This window comes from Anopheles marshallii, chromosome 3, assembly GCF_943734725.1.
Source record: "Anopheles marshallii chromosome 3, idAnoMarsDA_429_01, whole genome shotgun sequence".
Taxonomy (NCBI): domain Eukaryota; kingdom Metazoa; phylum Arthropoda; class Insecta; order Diptera; family Culicidae; genus Anopheles; species Anopheles marshallii.
In genome coordinates this window covers 71,600,195-71,616,366 of record NC_071327.1, presented here as the reverse complement: position 1 = coordinate 71,616,366, position 16,172 = coordinate 71,600,195, and the positions used below count along the sequence as shown (strand labels likewise).

Below are 16,172 nucleotides of genomic sequence, written 5' to 3'. Positions count from 1 at the left end.
GATGAAATAGTGTGATTGCCTTTTTGGCTTGGTTGCCATTTATATTATCTGTTTGTTATTTGTTTATTTATTTCTTTTTATCAATCCCTTGGGTTTTGTCTCTCTTTGTTTTTCATTCGTTGCTTGTCGGACTCTCCATTTCACAATTCCTTCTATCAATTCATTATTGTATTTTTTAATCATTTATTGATCTACACTTATTGGTTTAAAGCTTTGCTTGCGAATTTCAAAATACGTCCTGTTCAGAATTTCAGAGTCCTAAACAAGTACATCATGAAACTATAAACTCTGTCTACTCGTGTCGATTTATTGGCAGGGATAATTAAAAAAAAAGGCTGAAACTGTTTCAATTTCGGGTGGTCCGCCGCAGAGCAAAATCCTTTGGAATAGACCATAAAACGTTATCATCGTTTACGATCTCAATCTCGCCCAGGTTACATTTCGCCAACATTCGGTCGTCCGATAATCGTGATCATTAACGTGTCTGCGGTATGGGTCCCTTATTTCGTACCGATATTTCTTCCCTGCCATGCCACGGGACCGGTAATGGGTGTCCAGTCTTCGAATCATCAAACAATCGACCGTGCCGTGGGTTCCGTTGTTCGTACAACCGTTTTGCTTCTCGGTAAAGTGTTTTCCGAAATTTTAAACGGCATATGACTTATGACTTTTTCGAGCCGCCGGCCGAGTGTCACTGCCCACACTCTCGCATGCGTTCTTAAAAAGGCGCTTGGCCCTGTTTGTCTCGGACGTCCTCGTTAGGTGGGTCCATCCGTGGCTAATTAGGTAATTAGTGGGTCGGGGAAGAAAAATCCATGGCCGGCGGGCTTGGCGTGAGTGGATTAAAGAGCAAAATGCGAAGTTTTTTTTTTGTGTGTTGCCGAAACGCCTCCGAGGGTTTGGAAAGGAACTAACGATCCTTTCAGCGTTTAAGGACCCCTTGTAGAGAAGAAGGTAATTTCAAAATGATTCCAACCTTCTTTACGTGCCGAAAGGTTTCATTTGTTTCGCTGCCGCCACAAATCAAACAAACAAGCCGTAAATCTCGGTTAGTGTGTGTGTGTGTGTTTTTTTTGTATGTTTTTGTCGTGCAAACAATAATGTTCTGAATGGTTTTAATCGTCAAGAGAAGCTATTAGCTTTGTAGGAAAAACTTTTTAATAATAGCTTTTTAGTTTTTATAGTTAAATAAAACCGACGGATTATAACTCAAACAAGATTTGCTGTTTTATTGTTGAATTAAAAATTGAGCACGAGACAAGACTAAGTTTGAAGATTTCCATTGATAGTACTTAACAATTATTATTCCCAACATTTTACAGAACAACAAGCAAAGCGCAATACGTATCATTGAGCAATGCCAAATTTTCCCAAGAAGCTTAATGTTGAATGTCGAATTAGTTGCTTCAAATCTTATTCTTTCCACGTTAAACTAAAGCCAACCCAAAAACCATTAAACGACACCTTGCGCTAACGGCACCCAAAGGAATCGGCAACTGTTTGAACATCTGTGGCCCACCTTGAATCGTTTGTTCTAAATCGATTATCGGTGAAAGAAGTCTATTAGCTGCGGCTGTAGCAAAAGCCGAGCATGACGTGTTTTCTACCTCCAGCACAGTTTCTCATTCGGTCGGTTTAAACCAGAGCTTCGTGCTGATTCATACCTTTCCCCCCATGCGTTCGCTATCGGGATGAGGACAGTGTTTCTCGGGAATGTCACACTCGCCCATTTCGGTTCCAGCAGCATTCATCAGGAAAAACATTCATTCTCACGCCCCTCGATTTCCTCGACGCACGGAAGACGGAAGATCTGCTTGATAGAGCGGCATCGGGCAAAGCAAGAGTTTAAACTTAATTGGAATTTCGGGATCGGACACAGCTAATCAGTAATTGGCGCGAAAAAATGGTCCATTCCATAGGTCGAACGAACACGGGCAACCTTTTTGGGTGGTCGTCGTGTCGAATTGATCTCCCCCCCCCCCCCCCCCCTCCCCCACCGGTTGTTGAAACAATCTCGACTAACCCGGCAAGAATTAATAATCAAATGGGGAGAGCAAAAAAAAGCATTACGACGAGAAGGAGAGACAAACAACAGAGCTGCGGGATGGAAAGAAAGCATCCAACATGTTGGAGTGATTTCATCGCCTGATTATCTCTCAATAAATGTTTCACTCTCCTACAGGCGTTGTTTTCCGTTTTCGTTTTCCTCCCAAATGTACGCAACATGTTCCTTTCATTATGCCCCACGAGTCGGGGTTTTTTTTCGCCTTCTGTTAGGCTCCATTTCTCGGCGCTGCACTCTCAAAAATCTTTGATCATCCGAGGTGGTCAGGTTATGATTTAATTTTAACCTGACCGCACCGGTAGCGTTATTAATGATCCTTCAAAGCTACAAACACCAGGAACGGATTTCTGATTATATTTCATCCGTCCGCTGCCGATACCGTAACCAATACCGTGTATTAAACACAACAAGATCACATCAGCCGGACGCTCCCACGACGAATTGTGTTGAGTGGTGACTTGGTTGTTGGATCCTTCTTGTTTTTACACCGTGTGGAGATGTTGCTTAATTTTGGAGAGAAAAAATGTACGTGATACGAAAATGTGGAAATTCTCAACAATTCATTTGATGATTGATGGAGGAGCTTGATGCATTTTAGATGCATCTTTATTTGAAATAAGTAAGTTTTTTGTAGCTACTTGAGAAATCGATCCGGTTTTGATCATATTTTCTCTATACAATGTATGATAAATACGCTGAACAACTCAATATCTTTGATTTTGTGGATTAAATTCTATAATAATAACGAGACCACCCGTAAGCACGCAAGTCGGTATGGATAAACCGAAGATACCTACCGGTATCAAAGAACAACCGACAACTGATACTATCTGGAGTTTAAAAAACCTAAAGAAAAACTGTAAAGAAAAAAAAAGGGACTAAATACACATTAGGTCACCCGTCCAGCAAAACCGTCTATAACTTTGACAGCAGGTGTTGCCCCGCACATCTACCAACGGGTGATGACTGCAGTCATTTAGCTACAAATCGAATGCATATTGGCTCGCTGCATCCCGAAACGGGACTAGAAGTGTATGATTAGGCGATTTTTCTCTTCACTCATCGCCGGCACCGCCCTGAAGCTAGGATAATTATCACCCAGCATCAGGTCATTATCACCCTAATGTTTTGGTCATTTGCCGTTTGTTGTTCAGGTAATTAGAAGGCACACCGACACCGAATAGGCCAGTTGCATGTTTTACAAATGGTAGCTTTCCACCGAGTCAATAGAATTTGATTCTTCTGCTCTATTAGCCATCCATCGATCGTTTCCTGTCTTTTGGAAATTTGGCGGCTGAAAAGACTTGATGTGAGCTGAAAAACAAACTACGGTCGACAAAGCTTACCGCGGTTGCCGAAAGGCCAATTTTTGGGTCCCATCTGTAAGTCGGTAAGGTCATTAGTTGGTCTGTCCCTGAACGAAAAGGACGAAACTCGAGGTATGGAATATAATTACAAACTACTGTAAACGTTGTATACAGCTTTAGGAATCCTTGCAAAACATCTTTAATCTGGATAAGGAGCAAACCTTTTACATCTGGGCTGGTATGAGCGTATAAAATAACTTTGGTTCTACAGTGATCATGTTGAACATATAGACTGAGAGCGGTCTAACGATCTCTTGAAAGATGAGATTGATTCGGAAAGAGTCATCTTCCAACTTCATATCTTGTGCCGACAGTTTGCAGTATGACGTTTCGCAAATCCAGTAAGCGTAAGTTCTTCTATTTCCCAAGTTAGAAATAGATATACTACTAGAAAGAAGCGTAGAAACTTTACTTTTACTTTAGGCTAAAGGACAAATCTTCAAACAACCTAATGTCACGCTAATCTCCAAGAAGATCTTCTTATATTATTGGCATTTACTACGACTTCGAGGGCCTAAATTAATCATTAATTCTTGTTGATGTTGTTAGACGCTCTTTCGTCTATTGGACTTCTTTCTCAATTATAATCCACTATAATCTAGCTTTAAAGTTTGAATTTATCGAGACATTTACAGTCATCAAATACTCCAAGATCGCACCAAGTCCAAGTTCAAGTTCCAAGATCATATAAATTTGTGTTCATCTCTAGATGGAGATGTGACTGAACTGAACTGGACTGTTGCCAGAATAGAATTACTTGTTGCAACCAAAATACAAAACCAAAGTTTAGTAAAAGTTGTTGTAGTAGAACTTTACAGAAAATTCTACAAAGTATTAGAAGGTTCAGTTAATTCTACTGTGTAGCGTGTTTGGATGATGTTTGGACAACTTTTTACGTCAATGCGACACTTTTACGCTATGTTAAATCCATCAGCAAATCTTCCTGCAACTCCGTCAAACTTTTAAATTCCTTTCCACATCCAATCACACGTACCTACATTTATTCACGTACGAAAGAGTCTCCAAAGCTTCTCTTTCCTCAGCGTAAGAACAGCGCCAGAGACGGTAGGAAAGCAAGCGATGCAAAATTGCACCAACACCAAAGCGCCGGCAAATAATCGCTCAATCTTGTTCGCTGTGGGGTCCTAAAAAGGAGACCCTCCGCGTGTCGCATTCTCTCAAGGCTGTTGCTGGTGCGAGATCTCGTTTTCTGCTGTCCGGGATTGCGTCGTTCAGCCGTTGAGTGGTCGTTCTCGTTTTGTTCTTTAAATCACTCCTGGAAACTATGTAAGATCATTAGTTTATTATAATCAGATTTATATTAACTCGCTTTATCCATGGCAAAGGAGGGTTTTGTTATGTTTTTTTTTTTTGCTGTGTATTGTTTTTATTTTTTTCGTCCCAGCTTTTTTTGTCACGGCGCTGCGTTGCAAATGTGGTTCACGGTGAACCGAACGTACCAGACCACCAGGAACCTTTTTGCATTTATTTTACCCATGCTCCGATCGGTTTGATGCTAAACCATGCGAAACAAAAACTCTCAATTTAATTTAATTGTGGGAACTTCTGGACCAGCCTTGAGGTAAGTTCTTAGGTCACCTTTTGTGTTTGCTCTTGCCGTTCGATCATGGTTAAGTTTTTCGCTTTTTGATTTTTTTTGAATGTGCTCCTTTTGTACTGTTTTCTGCATGAAAAGGCAATGAAATGTGTGAAAGGGTCGCAATGTCTCCATCATTTTTTCACGGTTCGCGCCATGTTTCACTGGCAGGACACCACGAACTAAAACACCCCAATGCAGCGCAGTTTCGTCGATTCGATCCACGTATGGGTTTTTTGAAGCTCAAGTCATCTGTAACTGAACAAGAGCAATAGGAAGATGATGTTTAGATCTTCCAAAGTTAAACAAAATGTGAAAACGGTAAAAAAAAATACGTTAATTCTGGTACGTTGACTCAAGAAAAAATAAAGAAAACGTGAAATACATTAAAAAAAATCTATCCATTGTTACTCTATTACACACCATGCCGGTGTCACTTACACACTTTGAAAGCGTGATCCTATGGTGGCCAAGGTTTTGACTTAAGAAGCGATAAATCTTCCAGCAACACTCTTACTTTCAAAATCCAGCAACCTTAACTAAGTTGGTTAAAAAAAGTGGTTAAAAAAATATAAAATCAGGGATTTTTTCACTTCAAACGAATGCAGTCACAACCAGTGCGCACGTGCAAGCTGTTGCTTTTTTTATCCTTCCGCTTCCGGAACGGTTGCAGCCGAAACGATCACTTTGATCGTGTAAAAAAAACTATTCCACTCGTCGTTAAACCACCAAAAAACAGTGTTTACTTTCTAAAGAGCATGTTGCTTTGATTGTTATGGCATATTGAGTGTATTGTTTTGATCTTCGGGTGCTTTCGTTTTCGTTACACGTTTTTTTGTTGTTGCAGTCGAGTTACTTTGAGTTTTTCCTTTCCTTTATCTACTTTAGACAATCTTGTCATCGTTTTATTTATGGTCCATTAAGTCATCTCGTTCCGGGTTTTGAGGATCGTGTTAAGAGCGTTAAGCCCACATGTTAGAAGTTGATAAACTTCCGTAAAAAGTGATGCTTCGTGTGCAGGTTGTTCGTTACGGAAGGAAAGAAAGGTAAAAAACTGGATTCGATTTTTTTGACGAAAATTGAGGAAAAAAGATGTTCCTTCTCGGTATTTGAAATTAAATTTTAGAGTGGATTATTTGTTAAAATACACCATTTATACAGCCGGTTTATCTAGAAAGAGTATAGTTTTTACTGCATACATAAGCAACAAGAATAAGTTCGAACTCAGACTTAGGATTTGAAATTCAACGCTCATTTACATCACTAGAACCGAATTGGTAAATCCAAAACCCCTAAATGATTGCTTGACCTTTAAATAGCACCGAAACCTCAATCGAAAAGCAATACATTTACTGTTGTAGTGCTTCCTTTTACGTACCGACGCCGCCATGCTTTATGCTACGATTAATGCACTAATCCCATTAATACAGGCTGGGGCCACTCGTGTTTCATTGCACGACGAACGAAGGTTCATCGAGGTCTCATCAAATTACTACCAATTAATTACGCAATCCTACATGTTGAGTGATCCTGGCCGTGCTCAGTTTCGGTGGCAACTCACTGTCTGCGTTGCCAGGCTCGTTACCTCGTCTCAGAACCCTACATGCATCCTTTCGCATGTTTGCCAGTTTTTATACGATTGTATTCCCCGAACAATGCCACACGTCGGCTGAAGCACGGTTCAAATTACAAAATTTGACTGGCCCTAAGGCAGGGCGGCTCGCGCCACAACCTACCTTCTCTATCGCACCTGCCAAGCATTCCATGGGCTTTTCTATCCCGAACAGATGCAAAGCGTTACGGATGCACTATGGATTGAACGAAGGACAGAATGTAAAGGTAAATATCCGTTTCCTCCGTACGGGTCCACGCCGTGCATCTTGTGTAGATCAAGGTCCCTGAATAACACCAACTGTACATATGTTTGATTCCACTCCTACCCACAGTGCGAAATGAGCTGACAACAATGTCGATCTTGAAGCTCTATAAACAATCGAACAAAATGTTCGTATGGCATATGGAACGTGCTCGGACCATGCACAGGAAGAGCTCGGATCGGACAGAATAGGCCATTGTCATCACCTGCGCTTCCGAATGTTCGATTCATGCGCAGCACGAACTGCACTGCTGTATGCCAAAAATCAACAGCACCCAAGCGTTTCGCTATCTCTGGCCCTCCGTGCCGTGCCAGCGCCGTAATCCAACTCCAATATCCGGAGAGACCGATCACCGGCATCGGTTGCCATCCACAGGAGCTTCCGATGAAAGGTGTCTCTGAATGCACGGTAACATGATCTGCGCCCGGCCAATGCACACGGGGACGGGATACGGGGCGGGCGTACGTGTTTTGTTCCGTGTAAGGATATGGATTTCCTTCGTTTTTTTTTGGCAGCCCGAACCTGGTGCGTGGCTCGTACTATCGATCAATTCGGCTTTGCTGTAGGTCGGAACTAATAATGAAGCATGAAAAACTGCCCGCCTTCAGTCTGGAAGGGTGCCCGGTGCATTAATGGCCGATCCGGGAAGCACCTACGTACGTGACATGTGCGTCGTTTGTGGTCTTTTCGTGCACATTTTCTCTTCCGATCCCCTTTTGCATTGTGGCGCAGCGTCTGGTGGGTGACAAATTTTAAGGAAGGGTGCATGAATTAGAGAAGTACCGAAAAAATGCGCCGGGGAGGGAAGAGTTCAGGGAATGATAGTTTATTTTATGCGTTCTTTTTTATACGTGTTGGTGTTAGTTTCGTCAGGAATCCTATATCATTTGCAATTTGCTGGCCACCGAAGCGTATGTCTGCCACATTTGTTATAGTGTTACACGCTGCGGCGAAGAGGGATCCACACCATTTCTCCCAATGAATTTGCAGTTTTCTGTTTCAATAATCCGTAATCCTTCGGTTTAGCGTAAAGCAGTAAAACTGATACTGTAACGAATAACACTGATAAGCCGAAACCAAAAGAGTGTTTGTGGTTTTTTTGTTGTCTTGGTTTAAGAGTATTTCTCAATCTAAAATAATGTAGTATAACCATTACGACTATTCTTTTTTATTTACACTAGAACTACCGGACCCGTCTTTTTGACTGGAACGCTTCATTTTCATTACATTATTTTTTGAGGTAAAACAATTCTACCGCAGCTGATGCATGACTTTTTATCCTTTTTATTTTTTTTTATAGCTGTTGCATGAGGACATCGAAATTGTTTATAAAGTGACCATAAATGCAAAACGCTTAGTAATTATAGGAGCCTCCTAGGAAAGGAGTCTAAAAAATATGAAAGTTATTAAAGTTCACACTTTTCTGTTTATCAAATAATTTTTTTTAATTTTCACTGTGCCAAATAGTATGAGACTCCTTTTCGAATGGTACGTGTGACAAAACTATATAACGTAATTATTTTCTTTCATTCCAATTCTTCACATTTTGCAGCTCATTTGGATTCCCTCGTGCTAAAGGTAAAAGTCACGCAAACTCAACTATTCTAACCCACCGGCAGACACGCAACTTTCGTTTTTTTTTTTACTCTAGTCCTCCAGTTCCTTGGCTTGCATAAGCATAAAGCAGGAGAATGTAAATGTACATCTTGTTTTTATAACACTTTTACCAGCAACGCTACTCACTATTACCCCAACCAACCCCCTAAATATTACCACTAATGAAATCCTAAATGGTAAGCAGCAGTATTGAAGATATTCCATACACGAGCACTTACCAAAGTTGGGACCTTTCGTTGGGATTTTGCCAGCCAGCCGAAGGGCTTAATTTGCCCGAGGGGGGGAAAATAATGTAAACGAGTAAGTAGTCGTTACCCTGGTGCATGTTGCTGGCGTTTGATTTCTTTGGACCCCAGTTTGGAAGTTGGAGTTTGCGGCAATGAAACCAAAGGTTTTATCGGCCGCATAATTACATTAAGTACAAATACCAGAAAAGCAAATTAGCCAAGCCGCGGGTCAACGAACTTCATACTTCTGTTATCGTGTTTTTTTGGGATAACGTTTTAAGCATTCGGGAAGGAAGTGTAATGAAATAAATTATTCAACATGACAACAAAAATGACAAAGTTTAATTGTGCTGTGCAACCTTTTGTGGATATGTTATTATGGAGCAAGTTTAATATTTAGGTTTTATTAAGTTTTCCAATATGAAACAAAGTCCATGAAACAAAAAAAAACATTTAACACTCTCAGTAAATCATGAAATGATTTGAGTAAATGCTATTGTTCGCCTAAATGATTCCCTTTTTCTCAACCTAATGCGTGATCATTTGAAACAATAGCTATCGTGAGGATGGGGTCTTTATGGTACTTCAAAATATTAATATAATAAAACTACGAGACATGATTTGCATACGTCAGAAGTCACGATTGGAATTTATTAGTGCACGAACATTACCGGAACTATCAATCGCGGGTTGGTAATTCAGAAGGCATGCATGAATCATCACCACCGAAGTTGATATTGATTTTTACGACATTTGCAGTTGGTCCATGCAATCACTCTAGCAGACAAATTGTTTGATCACGCCGCTATAATGCTGGAAATTTTGAAACTTTCAAACGATCATTGAATGGAAGAACATTCCTATTTTAATAGGTATAGTAGACAATTTTTCATCCAAATAAAAAAAAACACGACACAAAATATGAAAACAATCGAATAGCAAAAGTGACCGAAGAAAATAAGCTTTACACACACACCTGGCGTACAGGATCGTATAAGCGCACCATATGCGTTTTTTTCCCTCTCTCTCTCTTTCTCTTTGTATTTCCTGTTCGTCTTTATGATGCCGCCCAAATGTTCGTGCCGGCTGGTACAGGAAGTCAGCAAGGAATAAGGTTCGGAACATAGGGTTTGAGCTTCTGACTCGGGAAGGAAGCAATGACGGAATGTATATGTCAGAGTACCTCAGCGCAAGGCACCAACAAAAAAACACACACAGCTGGCAAGTGATGTAAGAGGAGATGGTGCATCGTGCGCGAAGGCACGCGCTAAGCGAAACACCCGATGACGATCAGGTTGCGCCGTAACGCTTCTGCTTGTTTTCAGTTGATTGTAACGCTTCTGGCCGGTTCCGACTACCGGGAAGTTGTGTGAAGATCAAGGATGATAGGACAATGTGGATATGAAATGTTGTCTTAGAAAAAGTCATATGTTTCGTTTTATAGCGTTCGTTTTCCTATAGCAAAAGATATCCTGACAAATGTTTTCTAAAATAACCGCTCCATGGATGTATGAATCTTTCTCGTGTTCTTACAAATTGATGCATTATGCATGTGAGAACGTGTTAAACCATAGATGGACAATTTTGAATAACATCCATATTGTTTTATTTATTACCATCAAGAGGTTGTGTGTGATCGAAAGATCCCAAAAAGTTTGTTTTTTAATGTGGCGAAGAATAAAGCGTGAATATCTTGATAACACTACGGCTACCAATCCGGAGGATTCCGGTAAGGATATTCGAACAAACAACACGCTGGGGCTACAGAAATATAAGCCCAAACAAAAACCCAGCGTTTGTGTGCTATAAAAGATATAGCACCCCGCATCCTTCACATGCGAGGGGATTATGGTGAGTGAGATCCAGATCCATCACGCAGATCTTCGATCCTTCGAAAAGTAGCTTTCTCCCTTACCTTTCGCTAATCTTTTCCATCGTTTGCTAACGAAATTGAAAGAGAAACTATTCATCCCAATTTCGTACCTTTTCCACCTCTTGCGTCGTCTTTCGTCCGGCAGAAATAGGGAAAAAAGATCAACGCCAAAGAGATAAGCATAACGCTACCCAGTCGAGCCTCACGTTCGCAGCTACCATCTGTTGTTGCGAAGACGCGTGCTGCGATCCTTTCACGGATCCTTACATTCATAATCAACATGAAACCTTCAATCGCGCACTGGAACGACTACCGAGTGGGTCGACACAAACTTGCGCTACCATATTGCCGGGCCTAGTTGATAAATGAATGACGTCGTGATGCATCGACTTTCTGCGGTAGCGAATGGCACCTTCTGCGGTAGCATTAGAAGCTGTTACAGCCTTCCGCTGGTCTTTTGTTCTTTTTTAGGCGGACTGCTGTACAACAAGCTGTTACATGCAGGGTGGCTGATGCCTATGACTAGTGGCTCATCAACAACGAAGGATGAGTTTTCGGAAGATATCTCTGCTTCGTCATTAATCAATGTATTTTTATGTTAACTCTCCAATATCATTTTTGATTGTTCTATGTCGTTAATAATATTGTAAGGTTGTGTTAGAGTATTATTCAATGTTTGAACATTTGATGTTACTTCTGAATCTCCTCAGTGAAGAAAGGAATTATAAAATTTTCCTCGTGCAGTTGAAGCATTTTTATGAAATTGTCTCCAAAACGTATACTAAATTTCCGTTTTATTCTCTTTAATTTGTGAATAATGTTTCATTTTTTTTATCTCCTTTATAAAGCTTTTCTATTTTCGTTGAAGAATTCCACAATTTATCAGGTGAAATTGCAAAAATGTTGTGTTATCTTACTTCTGATGTAGCTAAGTTTAGAAATAAGACATCGTAGTACATCAGTGAGATTATGTTTTTTTTATCTCCAGTTTTCCAGAGATATAAGCGATGGTATACCACAGAGATATATTCTTCTCGATCAAGGTGATCTTTGTAAGATGGGAGAAGGTACTGAAAGAAATTGATGTGGAACATGAACTATCAATATTTAGCGCAATCTGCATTACAAGAAAATAGTATGTTCAACCAGGAAGCTTGGTTTCTTCCATTACAGGGCACTGTGACAAACTATCTCAGGGCCTAATTAACTCACTACACCACTTCGTCGTTTCGATAACTTATTACTACACCTAACAATTACCAATGTGTTGCGTCCGGTTAACCTTGGCTATGTGTATTAAAGTTATTGCTAGCGTTTATTAACGCCGAAATCCTCATTTTTTCTCCAAACTTTATCCCAATAAAGGTCGTAAAGCAATGCAAATATTGTAAAATTTAGTAATATAAGAGCGATAATGATGTTTTCCTAATTTATTCTCACGTTATAGGCTGCATAACAAACTCTATAGGTAATAACGTACAGAGTTGTGAATTTTCCCCTAAACAAACAGATGTACTTGATCCTGGACGGTAGTTCTTTATGCACGAGAAAAAAAACATCATTTCTGCCGGCGGTTTCTCAAATTAGCCGCGTTTCGTTGAAAACGTGAGAAATGTCTGCTCACCTGAAATAAAATATGCAAATCGCACAACGCATCGCACTGTGCTGCGAGAATCGTCGGTCAAGAATCCTTCAGCCTTGCTCCTTGAGATCAAATCGTCACGTACCTACCTGTCCGACGGGCGTGGGAGATTTGGAGGATTTTCCCAATCGTAAAACATTTCTTTCTCCGTCGCCTGTAGCCCTCACATCGACACAACACCGATATGATTTTACGAGGGTTTCACGCCAGAAGTTTACGACAAACGACAGAAAACCTTAAATAGTTCCCACGGTTTAAAATGCGTTTTCGTGTGCGATCGTCTCGGGACATTCCCAGTTTTAAAGCGTGTTGCTTGCTTTCCCTTACAACATTGCCAGTGGGGTTCCGGCCATATCCTTCCTTGTGCGTTTTATAAACCGGCGGCAGTTCCTTGGGACGAAAGCGAATCGAAAAACCAACTTTTGCACACGAAACAACCGAAGCCAAGCTTCAAATTGACCAGACATAAATTAATTGTCTTATCCCCGGTATTAGTTACGGGTGAGAAAAACCCAGGATCTTCCGGATTTTGGAATTTGCATTGGCTGCAGTAGTTTGCAATGCAAACCTCACCGTCCACAAAACTGTCAACCGTGCAATGATGATCTCCCAGAGTGCAGCTTTTCTTCATGTTGTGGCATGCGGTCGTACGCGTTAATGTATTAATCACGTGCAATTTGAGCGTGCAACACACAATGCAAAGGCAGGAATTGTGTGGAACATTTTCAAACAAATCACCGAAATGTGTGTTCCGGGCCAAGCAAATCATTGCTTGAAGCTTTACTTTTTCCTTCTGAGCCCCTGCTAAACGGTACCGTTGTCGGCAAATAGAGAACAAATAAATAAAAATAAATTGAGACACCATTTGTGGACCGTCGTCGTTGCCTTTTGTTATAAGAAAAGCGAAAAGGAAAGGGACGATCCGGTACCGTCTCGGTGAACCCTGGCGGCGCAGCTTCCATCCGTGCCTGTGGTCCACGCACAAGCGAAAGCACATTTGCACAAATGTGTTTTGAGGGAATTAACACAAAGACGATAAAGGGACGAAGCGGGCTTCAGCAATTTTCTACCCACAAATGTAAACCAGCTAACCGAAACTAATTCCTGTTGTGCAGCAGCATTAAGGACATGATGGACACAACCAGTTAGCAGACAAAATCAGCGTGCCTCGTATTTTGCTCCGACTCAGGGCAATGATTTTAAATTTTTGTTATTTAAAAAATTGGATGAAATATTTCAACTGAAATGTTTCAGCATCATGCTTCTAATAGGTGCTGCCTTTGCCATTCCGTCAGGACATGCGCAGTCAGCACCGTTGGCGTCCTGTCATTTCGTCTATCAAAATGTGTTCCTTTCCACTGCAGAGCCCGCTTGCCCTCGGATGCGTTTTTATAGTGAAGATGTGAGATGCGGATATAAAACGACAACAAATAGCGTAAACAACGTCGTCGTAGATGCAGTTAACAATAGTGTGCTCGAAGTAGGCCTAGTGCGCGTCTAAATATATCGCCGATTGCTGTTTAGTGTGATTAAGTTGCAGTTTTGTGTGACATTATTTAACGTTCGTGCAATATTAGGACATGAAGCGTCATGAAGTATCGGTGAATCGGGACATGTTGGTCCTTTCCAGTGGTTCAAAACAAATGAGTATCAAGTTGTTTACATCCTCACGCACGTGAAACTGCTACATCATTTGTGGTTTTATGTTGTTAAATGATAGAACGTTTACCAAAGTGTTCAATCGCTAGAAAAACTTGTAAGCCATCATTTACTACCTCTCATCGCTATTCCCGACGTTCTTTGGCAGTCGTTTTAGGGGGAGAACTTTGTGTGCTGGTATAGGTGTAGGCGCGCGTGTTTCCTACAGCCGTGGGGTGGGTCGGTTCATGGTTTACCATTGTGATAAAACAGGAATGCCTAGATACGCCTCATATCGTTGTGTGCGTGCAGTGAGTCATGCCGACACAGAACGTGCGAAATTGTGATGTTTTAGCTGCCGGGGGAATAAATATGTAATGCAATTTAATCAACGGCCTACAAACGTAGAATAAAACTACCTCAGGGGTGTTGTTCCCTGCACGACCGACGCGAGTGGGTTTTTCGTTGACAAGAAGAGTTAAAAGAGTTGACGTATTTTGAAGTGAATTGGCAAGGTGTTTCAGTATATTTACTAAAGGAATTGAATTATAAGCCGACGATTGTACAAAACTATTTCATCCCATTAACGATATTTAGTGTGTGCGGAATGTTGTGTAAGGTAATTAAACTTTTATAAATCTAATTTTTAATAAACTGTAATCTTGTTATATGTATCCTATTCGTTATTTTCTTCTAATTTCTTTAAACCATTTTATCATGGCTACCTTCATTTGATACAAAAATACAAAATTTGTTTTGAAAATAACGAACTTGTTTAAATAAAAATCCACAACTTATACATGAAAACAAACCCACAGTAGGAAAAGAATTTACAGTAAATACCATCATGATAGGCCACTGCAGAATGTGTTCATGATAACAGGGTATAAAATATGCAAAGTGAGCAACATATTTATTACTCTGCATGCTATCCTATAAGCCATTCATAGCGTTCATTTATTCATGGCCAGTCAAACCCCTATCTGTGGTTATGGGGCGTTCAAATTTTCCAAGACACGAGGAAGGTTTAAGGTCCCGTGTTTCGGTTCGGCTCCCTCTAGTGAGGGAGTAGGCCCGGCTGATGGTTGTAATTTATTCATTGCAGTGCTGCTGACTGCAACAGAATGCAGCCTACCGCAATGTGCCTGCAAAGTCTAGGCAGCTTACTTGTAAAAGGCTACATTAGTGGACGGCGCTAGCATGTATTGATGTGCTATTTAGGATTGGTTGATTGATGGCCACGTGTTTGATTATCAGGGCAAAGTGTTACGTTGAAAACTATTGTTATCCATACATCGAATCGTATAAATAATATTTCGGCACTCAAAGGATGTATAAACCTTGACGATGTCTGTCAAAAGACATCAACAATTATTGCTTTCTGCGCTAATAAGCAGATCATATATAATGTGTGCTTAAATTAGAAAACTAAAATATCATTCGAGTTATCCTAATGCAACTAACTTGTCGTTTGAACTGATCAATATGGTTAATTCTGTCTTTACTTAATCCTTAAGACATCCTTCAGCAGTTGTGTTTTGGCGTCCAATATTTGTTGTTTTGATTGTGGATGAAATGAAATTATTATTCTTGGAAGCTAAACTTCACATGCTAACGAATTTAAATTCCCTTTCTCTCATAACTGATTTACAGATCGTGAGAAGCTATTTTCTCGTCAAGAAGCCTATTCTTCTAAAGCCCTGCACTGCGAACTAACTTTAAGATACCTGAATTATTCAACCTGCATGGCCGCAAGTTGGTGGCTCGACCTCTGGATGGCTAACAGCAACTTCGCTATTAAAAAGGACGGTGGATGCCGGAGATGACGACAGAGGCGATAACCGCTGCGAGCAAGAATTTGTGAGGCAGCGCTCTTGGGACATCTTCATAAACAGACCCCACAAAACGGACACATTCTATTCTAAAACGACATCTCAATAGTCATTGCCTGGTGACTCACAGCTCATCTGTTGAGTTCGATTCATCCAGTCCATGCAAACCAGCACGCCATGTGGTCCGGTTATGATAGGGGCAGTGGCAAGCTTGATGCTGCCAGCAACAGTCAACAAGAAACTTTGGCCGATATCGAGCACATTTCTACGATTGCCGGTTCGCTCGGCAGCATCGGGACCATCTCGCAGTCCGGCGACGGAGAACCAGTTTACGAGACGGACCACACAGACCTCAACTCGGAGTATGACGAAGTGGAGCTGCGCCGGGAACTTATGAAGGATGTGAGTATACAGACGGAGGAAGAGAGACTCTTTCC

The 16,172-nt window shown here is 40.9% G+C and overlaps 1 protein-coding gene across 1 annotated transcript in view; it reads left to right on the top strand.

Moving 5' to 3' along the window:
• The first annotated feature begins 15,912 nt into the window (after positions 1-15,912).
• LOC128715948 (protein rhomboid) overlaps positions 15,913-16,172 on the top strand; it is a 37,310-nt gene continuing 37,050 nt past the window's right edge. The window contains exon 1 of the mRNA XM_053810872.1: positions 15,913-16,137. Coding sequence (XP_053666847.1) covers positions 15,913-16,137 — 225 coding nt within the window. The remainder of the gene's footprint in view (positions 16,138-16,172) is intronic.